This window comes from Motacilla alba, chromosome 3 (genome assembly GCF_015832195.1).
Source record: "Motacilla alba alba isolate MOTALB_02 chromosome 3, Motacilla_alba_V1.0_pri, whole genome shotgun sequence".
In the NCBI taxonomy this organism is placed as follows: Eukaryota; Metazoa; Chordata; class Aves; order Passeriformes; family Motacillidae; genus Motacilla; species Motacilla alba.
The window spans coordinates 69,603,765-69,616,000 of NC_052018.1; the positions used below are offsets into that span (position 1 = coordinate 69,603,765).

Here is a 12,236-nt window from a genome sequence, read left to right on the forward strand (position 1 = left end):
CATTTGTCCTTCTGCATGTATGGTTTTAACTGGAACAGCATGGGAGGAGAATATAGGGCATACAGCTTTATTCTCAAAGGCTTTGTAACAACTTGCATTTGTGGCTCATCATTAACATTCCCATCTAAAATAACAAAATTGCCACAGCTTATTACAGTATTGCAAACAGCTTGCTTTCTGTTTCCAATTAGGGTTAATGTCTGACATCCTGAGACTGAAACATTTCAGAGCTTTTGAGGGTCTCTGGTTCTAAGAGATGCATTTAGAAAAATCCAAAATTATTATTCACAAGGGGAGAATGGAATTCTTTTGATCTTCAGGTGTTTTCTCCAAAATCTTTCTTCAAGGAGTTGTGAATGTGTTGGAGTTATGTTTTAAATTGCTGGTTCCCATGTTTGTGGTTTCTTTCATCAATTAATAAATTTCATTAGGTTAAAAAAAATAAAATGCATTTACTAAGATGATTTCATGCTTCTAATTTATAAAAAAAAGAAACACATGGAATATCATAAAGTGCATGTTTACGTTAGCAGATGTCTATAATGTGTTTGAAGAGGTTAAACTGTAGAAGCATAATTCCTTACTGGAAAACAGAACATCTTTCTCTGATATCTTTGGGCCTTATTTACCAGTTCCTCAAATAAGGATTTACTATTGGCAAATTAGTAATTTGAAGGGGAAGAGGGTGAGGCAAACTTGGAAGATCAGCATTTCAAATAAAATTGAAACAGCTTTGGATTGCATACAAATATATTATTTCCTTAAGAACACCACTAAAAAATTTACTCTCTGAAAGAGAATGGCATCATCTGGTTCACTTTTTTTAATGCCAACTTGATCCACAAATCAGCATTTAAAAGAATATATTTTCATCAAATCCCAGCAAATCACAAGATGTCTTTGTCATTGTTATATTTGTGCTGCTTTGACCTTTGAGGTGGTTTGGAGAATCTGCTATTGATACTTAAGTTTCATGCTTAAGCATCTTGCCTCAGCTCTACACAAAAATATCTGAATGATTTTGTACATTTTTCTAAGTAATGAATACATTTTATATCATGAACTATAGAATGATGTATATATATATATATATATATATATATATATATAAACCCCAAAACTCTCCAACACGTGGATTTATCTGACAGAAAGGTTTCCTGTAGGCTGAAGCAATGAGTTTATATTTTCATCAAATGGTCTGATTTGATTCCTACTGATTTTAATAAAAACAAAACCAGACCTGCTGCCATGCAAATGCTGTACTGGTCTCTCTCTGTTTCATCTCCTATGCCATTAGGCTTGCTTATTTGTAGATCAGGCCCAGAAAGTAATGGGTGCTCTCTCTTAACTGTGTGAGTTGGGGCTGTCATATCACAGAGTGAGAACTTCAGGACAGAATTGGATTCAAGGGAGTTTTGACATGTTATGAGTAATCCTTTTTTTCATATCCCAACTCTTGCTGCTCTGATGAAAGGAGAGCTCCCAATAGATTGGTGGTAAATTGTAATGTCTCAGTAGCACATATGGGGCTGGCTGTTTTGCCTCCCTGAGATTAATCTCCTTGGTTTACTTTGAATTTAAAATGCCACCATTTCAACCCTAAAAACTATTTTCCTCGTCTCTATTTTATACTAAATTCCCCTCCTTTGCTTCCTATATCATGTATTAACTTAGTAGCAGGGGGTGCTTGGCTGGTGCTGATAGGCAAATTTTTTAAGCTAACCTCTACAAAATTACAGCCAAAGAAGGAGAAAAATATGGAGGGAAGTTTAAACTAAGCTATTCTACATCACACCAAAGGTTAAAATAAATACAACCTTTGCTGTCAATGGCACTAAGTTAAATAATTATTCGTAAGGATGTTGTAACCAGGCATTTTTGCAGTGACTTACAGCAGGATCAGTTCCAACAGAAGGAAAGAACACTTTGGGAACAACAGACTGTAAAGGTGCATATTAAAGCCTAAACTTCAATCAGGCAGTCATTTACCCAGTTGGATTCCTGATATCAAAGGAGTAACAAAATATGTGCTTTGAGAGGACTTGATTATACAGTTTTTCCTATCTCTTCATTATATAGGGATAAAAATCTGTATACATAATTTTCCTAAAAAATGCCATAATTATGGCTGTCCTTTGGGTCTGCATCAGAATATGGGTTTGTTTCTTCAAGGAGACTAAAGAAAACTTGGGGGAGGAGTGGTTCCTAGGAAATGCAGGCTTCTTATACTGAAAACTAGTACTTAAAGTCATTAGACTGACTTAAATAGTAATGTGTGAAAAATAGTGTGCAAACTTACCAGAATAAGTGTTAAATAAAATTTTACAGGCACCCGCATATTTAATCTTTAGGTAAATAATGTACATTTGCATCTAATTGAATCCAGCCTTATAGCAGTATAAATTAAGTACAGCCATAAATACCAGAACTGGTATGGGAACAAATTTTCTGTTAGAGGAATATGTACTTCTGAGTTTGTCAAGTACATTTACACCACTCACGCTTGTGAACAAACAAAATGAGCAGCTTTACCCTAAAATTGGGTCTTTTCTTTCCCAAATTCCTATTACAAGTAGGAACTGCACAGACTATTACTGCCACCTACTGATAAAGTGGTAAGCAGCCGACTGAGATGAAAAAATACCAAAACCAACTAGGAATGACCAAAAGGGGGATTCTGAATTAATACACAAACTGTCTGAAACAGAGAGTCAGCACTCCTGTTTTTGTGGGCTGCATTGTGTAAGGTTTCACCTGGCATTGGGGCACTGCTGGGATGCAGTTACACCTCATGCTTCAGTTCCAGACTGCTCAGTTTAGGAAGACACAAAAGACAAATACATTGTTTGGCTAAATAAGTTACGTTTCTGGCTAAAAATCCCTTCAAAAGCTGGAGAAGTCGTTGTGTGGAATGAGCTGGAGCTCATTTTCCATATTAACTCAGATGTCTGTTCCTCAGTGCTGCTGAGACACCAGTTGTGTGTGCTCTTTGCTCTCTGGAGCAGGTGAGGTGGCTGCTAACAGCAGAAAGGCTCAACTCTGGGCCAGAGTGAGTCCCCAGCCCTGAGAGCACCCAACAGCTCCCAGTGACTGCTGCTCTGTTCCTTCACACTCAAACTTCACTCCTGCTTGTTGGGTTTTTTATTTCGGGGGTGGGGGCTGTTCTCCATTTACTGGAGTCTGGGCCAAATACGTCCTCATATGCCACAGCATAACAATACAGCCAGAACAGAGCTTAGGCCACTGCTTATACTAAGAATGGCATTTTAGGGAAAATACATTAGGCATGGCATAAGGATTTGTTTCAAAAGATAGCCCATTTCACAAAACATATTTGTCGTGTAGCTTCTCACTGCACCGTACCCTCTTGTGTCTTTGAGCTTTAGGTGGCATCCTTGAGCCCTTCACTCTCTTTATGGCATACTCTAAAGACATGCACAGATTTTCAGCAAAAGGAAGGAATAAGCCATACTTTATAGAAAAGAACCATTGTGACTTTTTAAAAACCTTTCAAGTAGCTGTAAGTCTAAAGATATTGACTCTGTAACGATCTGTCTCTGGCAAGTGTGGCTCACAAGACTTTTTATCCTTAACTTTCTTGTTGCAAAAACAGTTCACTATGGTGGATTCTTGTCTGAGAGGCTCCTCCCTGGAGAGCATACCAGCTTTTATCCTACTCATCAGAACAGAATACACATAAATACATTCCTAATATATATACACCTGCAGTGCTGATATGAACATGTCAGTCATACCCTTAAAAGATCAAGTGACAAAACATCAGGTACTAAGATTCTTGAGAAAAAAATTCCTTTACAAAAACTTTGAGAATATAAAGAATGTTATAGATAACAGCCTTTCTGACGTCTTCTTTCTCACCCTTCACACACTCTTTTTGTATTGAGAGTTTGCTTTACACTCTGGAAAATTACTACAAAAAGCCACTATGAAATAGAAATTAGAAGGCCATAAAAGTGATTACATTTATTTACAGTTCTGTCCATACCAGCTAAACAAATACTTCTAACAGAGGCATGAATATATAAACAGAATCTGGATAAACGAAAAAAGTACATTAAAAGATCATTAAAGAGGCCAAGTTAAGCACTTGTTTACGAAATATCTTAATGCATATTCCATTTGCTTCTCTCATTTGTATGTACTACTATCCCAGATCGCCACTGCAGGAATTCCCACAAGGCACAGTATAGGCAGTGCTCAGTTAATGAGCAGTTAGTCAGTACTATTTTGGTGTTGTTATTCATTGTGTAGCCCCAGGCCTGATTTACTCACAAATTCTGCTTTCCATGTAGAACTGTTCCCTGATGAGCTCCTCTGTGGTCCTCATCACAGGTTGCTTCACAAAGTATCTCCACATTATCCTGGAGGAATATGAGGGTGGAACTATTTGCATCTTACAGTGGGAAGCTGAGACAGAGCCTGGACAGATTGTGAGTACCTGCTGCTCCAGAGTTGGCTCTTTCAGCATCTCACACAATGTTCCCACTTGCTCAGCCATCAGCTCTGAGTCCTCAGCTCTACAAACTGGAATGCCTTCTGTACGTCAAACACAAAGAGACTACAGGGGGAGAAAAGTAACGTGAAAGATTTAGCTTTGTGATTTTCCTGGTCTTGTCAGTTCTCCCAGGCAGCAATGACCCTTAGCCTTGTCACCCCTATCTTGTGATCCCACCTTGCTGCCCTCACACCTGCTGCAATAAATTAAGCAGCCACCTGGTGCTTTCTCCAGCATAGCACATCCATCCTAGGGCAAGGTAAGCATCATAATGGGAAAATAGCATGAGGCCATGTAAATTATTTTTTAATGAAATAAAGCTTGAATATTATCTATCCAGTGATAGATAATGAAATGAAATGATAAAAAATATTGTGGCAAATTTGCTTTGCAATCCCCCAACATCTTACCTCTTTATCAGGCATGCGATTAAAAAGTGTATTTGGTGTTGCAGGTCTCTGTAGGACTTTCTACAAACCTTATTCTCTTCTGTACACGCATCCTGAAGTCTTTGTGCCACTTGTTAAAAATAAGTGTATTCTAGCTGCACATGAAGTAGCTAACCCCACCAGCTGGCTGCTGCCTAATTATTAGATATTTGATGTTCCCCATCTCTGTGAGACATTCCCATTTGCTCTCTGAGATGTGCTTGTCAAGATTTAGCTGCTGCCATATGGGTAGTTTTTGAGTCCATTTCTATTTTTGATTGTCATGAAGATGTCAAGGAGTCAACTTATTATTGCTATATTGGTAAGTTGGGATAACTGTGACCTAATTCAGCAAAACTTAAAGCTACTCCTCCAAATAGACAAGAAGATGCAAAAACTTAATTAAAATAATAAAAGGCTCAGCAAAATAATAGACAAATAATTTTAAACAGAACTTCCTTAGCTGGAAGTTAATTCATAAAATGTTAAGTGGAAAAATAAAGAAGATTATACTGTTTATTACTGAAAAGCTTTTATGGAATGATGCAGTCATCAGACACTATCAATATGGGTTCTCAAAAGGAAAGTTCTGTTTAACAAATTTGATCTGCTTCTGTGATAAGGTCGCTGCCTGCTGGATGAAGGGAAGAAGGTGGATGTAGTTTTTCTGGATTTTAGTGAGGCTTTTGATACTGTCTCTCACAGCACCCTTCTGGACAAGTTGTCCGACAGTGGGATGAGCAGGTTCATGATGTATTGGGTGAGGGACTGGCTGAAAGGCAGGCAGAGCTCAAAGGGCTGCAGTGAAAGGGGCCACATCTGGCTGGTGAGCAGGGAAGTTTCTCAGGGCTCACATCTAGAGCCAGTTCTGTTCAATATATTTATCAACAACCTGGATGCAGGAACTGAGCACACCATTTACAGATCTGCTGCTGACAATAAACTGGGAGGTGCTGTTGACTCTGTAGGAGGCTTTACAGAAGAATCTAGATAGACTGGAACACTGGGTAGTGATTAATGGCATGAAATTTAACAAGTGAAATGTCAGATCCTGCACCTGGGATGGAGTAACACTAGGCACTCCCAAAGGGATCTGGGAACTCCTCTGTATCTGCACTTCATTGGATCAGAAAGCTGAAAAGGGAAGCAGTAAGACATGTCTTCTGTTTGGGAAGATAAGCAAAATCTATTCCCTGTAAAGACCCTAAGCAAGGTAAGGAAAGGATTGATAAATCCTCAATATGGACAGTGAATCTGTTTAGATTATGAACACTGGAAAAAGAATAGAACACATTCTTGGGATGCAAATTTATAACCCTTTAAACTAATAAAGCCCTTAATCTTTTAATATATTTTTTTCTTGAAAAAAACTAAAGGCATAAAGATTTTGTGAAAAGTAATATATCAGTGTTACTGCTACCAAGGGAGAAAGTTAAGCCCCAAACCCCTGAAATGGAGTCTCTCATGAGACCTTCCTCTGCTCTCAGATGGAGCGCGCAGAGATCAAGAAAACACAACTCCCTGGGGGTGAACTCTGCCAAAATATACACAGCTCCACACTGATTCTTGTTCTTCTATTCTGCTGCTGTCCTAAAAATATCCCAGCTGCCCACTCAGGGTAACAATTAGGCAAACAAACATTAAAAAAAAACCCTGAATGCTATGGACTGGCTAGCTGTGGTACATGACTTCACCTCTGGTATCCATCATGTCCTCTCTGTGTCAGACAGGAGATGCTTATCCAGAGGGACTCTGCAAATTTAATAGAAGCATCTCCAAGCAGCCTGAGGAATAAAATTTCTGTCTCTTCTGTCTCCAGCTCTTGTGCCCAACACGTTGTGCCTGTACTATAGTTTGTGTGCCAGAGGTACCCTCTGAGCCTGTACTGTCAGAAGAGTAAATCTGCTCAGAAAGAGCATAATGAAAATGGTGTATATTTTATAGAGTTCTCATAACCCAAATCAAAACATAACCAAACTCAGATTTTTCAGTTTTTCAGAACAGTAATTTAACATTATCTAGAAGTTATATTCCAGATCAATTTTTCTTTTTATAGTATACATATTCATGATTCTTAAATCTTGGAAAAAAACCCTGATTTTTATATGGGCAATTTTTCAAAAGCATGCTTAAAACTCAGTGCCTTGAAGCCATGTTTAGATACTCCAATATCAGCTTCCTTTGCCAAAATGCTAGTCCTCATAAAAGCCCTCAAGAATGCAAACTGACACTTTACTTATGGGAACTTCTGGAAATTGGGTTAATGGTTGGGTCTGGTCACCTCATGATTTACACACAGGTGCACACAGTATCATACAGATAGTGATGAAATTGGGAGGCTTAGGTAAAAGCTTTGGCTTTAAAAATCTTGTAGAGATGCAATGGAAAAATGTAATAGGAAAGGCCAATCCTCTACAACTAAACTGTGTTAGTAACCATTTCCTACCTGACTAACAAAAATGCATATGTATCATCCTTTTGACCTGGATATCCTGTTTGTATTATATGGAGAAACAGGTTTCTCCTGGTTTGTATGTAATACAGTTACTTATCCTTGAAGATGGTGGGTAATGCCATAGGGAAAATAAGATACCAAAGAACTGGGTGCTCTGTTTTGCCTGCAAAGAAATAATCACTCCCAGGTATGCTTATAAGAACAATCCCCATCAGATCACCTGGCATGGGGGGAGAACCTAACATATTGGGTACCAGGAATGTAGCCAAATATAAATATTAATAGATGGACCAGTTTTTATTTCTGCAGCTGAACATGCTGAAAGGCAAGTCAAATGTAAACAGTGATTAATCATAGCATTTTTTGAGTAAATTCTTCCCCTAGCACTACTATTTGCTGACAAGTACTCAGTTCCATATTAAATATGTTTTAAGCATGCAGCAAACTAAAACTGATGTACTTCCAAGACATTTTCCTTCTGCTTGTAAACCTAATATATAAAGGTTAAAATCATTGGTCTGCCTTCTGGTATCTCACTCCACTTCATGAAAATTAATCTTAACTAAGCAGCTTGAAAGGACTGTAGGCATTTTCCAACCATTTTTCATGGCTTGGGTATTAAAAAAAATTAGTCTTCTTTTTGTAAAAAAATAATTTATTTCCATTCTACTTCATACAGATCAGGTTCTGTTACTAATTAAATGTGTTTTTAATAGACTAGCACCAGCAACCATTCATTTAGGCCTTACAGCTATTACACATAACCTTCTAGGTTATACATTAACAAGAGGCAAAAAGCAGAAAACTACGTACAAAAATTTCACCTGAACTTGAGGAAGAAATTATTTACTGTGCATGAAATTGTGCACTGGAACAGATTTTCTGGAGAGGTCGTGGAGTCGCCCTCTCGGGAGATGTTCAAGAACCATTTGGACACAATCCTGTGCCACATGCTCTGGGATGGCCCTGCCTGAGCAGGGAGCTTGGACCTTGTGGTCCCTTCCAACCTGACCCGTTCTGTTAATCTCTGATTCTGAGAAGCCTTTGCTTATTTATCCACATCACTTTTCCAGGTAGATTGATCCTGGGGCAGTCTGAGGAAACAAATTTCTCCTTATTATCTATATGCAGGAGACCAGAGACAAGTAAATTCTCGAGGTGCTGGTAATATTGTGCGTGCTCTATTCCATCCGATCGTATTTAAACCCTTCTAGGCAGGACAGAGCTCTGCAGTCAGATTTACCCAGTTTCTCAGAGTGGTGCCTGAAGGTGACGGGTGAAGCCGAGCTCGGATTATTGACATTTCATAACGAATTTAAGGATTCTTGGCCGTGATCCAGCCGCAGTTAAGGACACTTTGATTGTCTAGCACACCACCCTCCCACCGCGTAATTTCAGCCAAAGAACAAACTTTTATTCCACTTGCTGGAATAAAATACTCCACGAACAGTTTGCGAGCGCCGCAGCGGGTCTTTACCAAGGCGAAGCGCTCTCTCCTCTTTATTGAATTAGTAAAGGATTGTTCTGGAAAGCTGTTTTGTTCCTAACGGAACGACTTTCGAGAAGGGGCATTCAGCGGATTATCGAATAGCGATTACCCGGGGAGGGTTTCCCCCGCGGCCGGGGGCAGCCGGGCGGTCTCGGAGAGGCGCAGTCCGTGAGGGGGACGCGCCGCTGCCGCCGCCGCCGCCAGCCCCTCTCCCGCGCCCCGCGCCATGTGAGACGCGCGGACCCGCCGCTCTCCCTCGGCGCCCCGCGGCATTGTGGGGGCTGTAGGCGGCCGCCGCCGCCGCCCGCGCCGCCACCGCCCGCCCGGGCCGGGGCGGGACTGCAGCTCCCGGCGGCCGCGGGGCAGCCGAGCCCGGCCCGGCCGAGCGGGGAGGAGCCGCGGGCGGCCGAGCCGGGCCGTCGCGCCGGCGCCGCTGGGAGAGGCCGGCGCGAAGGGGAAGGGGCCGGCGGCTGCGGCGGCCAATGCGAAACTGGCTGGTGCTGCTGTGCCCCTGTGTGGTCGGGGTCGCGCTGCACCTCTGGCTGCTGCTGAGCTGCCCCGGGAGCCACCCGGCAGGTAGGAGAGGGGCGGGCGGCGGCGGATGCCTGGGGCGGCCGGGCGGGCTGGGCTCCTCCACCCTCTCTCCCCAGGCGAGGAGAGGTCGGGGCTGGCGGGGCAGGTAACGGGGGCGGGGGCGAGGGGAGGGCCGGGGGGATGCTGTGGCCGGGGCAGCGGGAGCAGCGCCGGAGTGCCCGCGGGGTTCGTCGGGAGGGGAGGGAGCGTGTCGTACCGTGGAGCGGCGGAGAGCAGCGCAGGCTCCGCCGCCCGAAGCGGAGGCACCGAGCGCGGTGGCGGTGCGGGGCTGCCGCGGGTGCGGAGCGGCTGGTGCGGGGCAGCAGCTCCCGCTTCCGAGCGCCTCCTGCGCCACCGGTGCCCTCCCGCTCCCACCGAGGCATGAGGAGAAGAAATTCCCACCGATCCCGCTGGCGTCGCGTCGTTCCCGGTCCTAGGAATAGCTCTTCGCACTGCGCTGTGTTTGTCTCAGCGGGCTTTAAAACCCCCATGCTGCAAAAAGCTATTCATAGGACCGGGTATCATCCAGCACAGTGAAATCCGATCCTTGAGGGCTTACCTTGTGCTCCTTATAAAATGAGGTGTAGTTTTCAGGCCACAAATCTTCATGCCTGAGGAATCGGGCATCTGTTGGAACAGAAACTTTTGTCAGCTGCCCACAGGTGCTGTTTGACGATATTAGAAAATACTGTACATGGACACGTAATGGTGTTTTTTTCACTTGGGGTGTGCTTAGAACTGTTTAGTGACCCAGTAGCCTGTTCACTAATGGACCCAACACTGTGCAAATGGTGCCTGTTTCCCGTGCAGGGTGTGCACAGCTCTGAGGAAACAAGAGTTTGCTGATTGCCGGTGGCAATTATAATAGTGCAAATAGGCAAGAAGCGATTGCACTGTTGCGTAGTCTGAAGGCTGCAGAGTTGTAGGGGTGTCTCTCTGTCTGTATTCTGGCTTTTGCATATCACATCAGCACTGGTCACACTTGAATTGTAAAAGAAAGGGAGATATGATTGTTGAACTTTGAGCCTGATGTGCATTTGATTTGCCTGGCTGGTTTTGTTCATCTTTCACGGTGCTGTTTTGGAGCTTCAGAGCATTAATTTGGAGGTAGAAGTGGCAGTGTGGAATCTCGTGATGGCCTTTCCCATGTAAATGTGTTTTTCACTAACAAACATTTCTAAAGAAAATCCAGAAGTTCTTGGTTGGTGTTGGTGTGAATGTGTGGTTTAGGTCACTTAAATAACCACTGTTAAAGGTATTTGCAAAAGTAGGAGTAACACAAATTTGTAAAAGAGCAGCTTAAGAAACTTGTATATCGAGGTTTTTTCTGTTACTTGCTGTGTGGATGAAATGTCCCAAGGAAACTCCAGCTAGAATTAATTTAGAATGATTTATACAGAGACCAAAGACACAAAAGGATAAGGGTTGACTCTGGTTGAGTCACAACGTTCAGGGTGGATCCCCTTGCTTTTAAAACTCCTTATGGAGCTTAGGTGCAGCTAAGTCCAATCCTGGTCTCCAGCTTCATCAGAGGTTTGTATCTAAATGAATTAGCAGCACTTAATCAATGACTAATTTAACAAAGTGATTTTCCTTTCCTGAAAATGAGTACAGAGGGTGAGAAATGATAGGTAATCTAGGTATATGTTTCCTCCGGTACCTCAAAGTATCCATAAGCTGCTGTTACTCTTTTTTTTTTTTTGTAGTCTTTGGATTGGGAGTGCATGAAGTACATGCACTGTACCCCCTGGTTTCTGTCAGGTTTAGGGGCAAGATTTGAACCTAAGGACCACACACAGCCGACCACCAGGCGCCAAGCTTGGACATGCAAAATATCAAAACCCAAAGTAGTTCCATTGTGATCTTCCACTGCAAAGCAAGTAGACAACATTCAGTTCTCGCCCAGAGCCGTAAATTAACTTTTGTGGTTTGGCGAATAACGCTTGCTCTGTTCACTGCAGTGGGTTTAACTCTGTGCTGTCCAAGCTGTACACCCAGCTTCTCAGCATCCTGTTGCATTTATATTGAAATTTGTGCTCCTGCATCTGTGGGGAATTTTGTCGGTTGTTAAGGGCCAACAGGAATGAGAATGTATTTTGCTTTAGTGATGGGTCTGAGCTCATGTTCAGGGGAATCTGAGGGAAGCAAAGAATCACCTTTCCTCAGTTTGCTGTCATCAGAGTCATCCCATATGTTCCCATCCCATTCTTCAGGGGATACAATTAATTTCTTAACCTCTACAATGTCAGGAGGATGGAAAGCCCACATAAACATAAATCTGATGTTTTCCTCCAACTTTTTTTTCTCATCTTCTTCCTTTAACTGTTTTTGCAGCTGCTCCATTTTCAAAGACCTTATTAATTCAGTTGGCCCTTAGGAGTTTTATTTCTTCCTTTAGGTATAGTACCCTTTTATTGTTATTCTTGCTATCTTGATAAGCAGCTTCTAACTAGGTTCCTAGCATTTTGCAAATAATTCCTTTTCCATCCTTTATCTGACCCTGGCCACCTTTAGCTTTCATCTCACAGCTGTACAATCATGCCAGTTAACACAACCCCCTTCTTCTGCGAATTTGGAACTTGTACTTTTTCTGTGCTTTTTTAAGTAATCTGTGCTTCTCTTTGACATCCAGTCAAATATGCCAGTTTGTCACAAATGATTGGTTTAGGTTGTTTAAAGAATCACCATCGAAGGTAGCAGCAAAACCAGGTATCACTTGGATTTAACCTGAGCTCACAACTAAGCACCTTACAGCCAACTCACTTATTTCCTGCT

The 12,236-nt window shown here is 42.3% G+C and overlaps 1 protein-coding gene across 3 annotated transcripts in view; it reads left to right on the forward strand.

The window, feature by feature from the left end:
- The first annotated feature begins 9,266 nt into the window (after positions 1 to 9,266).
- B3GALNT2 (beta-1,3-N-acetylgalactosaminyltransferase 2) overlaps positions 9,267 to 12,236 on the forward strand; it is a 28,030-nt gene continuing 25,060 nt past the window's right edge. For 2 of the 3 annotated variants that reach the window (XM_038132445.1, XM_038132442.1), the window contains exon 1: positions 9,267 to 9,464. In XM_038132445.1, coding sequence (XP_037988373.1) covers positions 9,371 to 9,464 — 94 coding nt within the window. In that variant the 5' untranslated portion in view covers positions 9,267 to 9,370. The remainder of the gene's footprint in view (positions 9,465 to 12,236) is intronic. The other variant, XM_038132443.1, reaches the window with a different exon arrangement.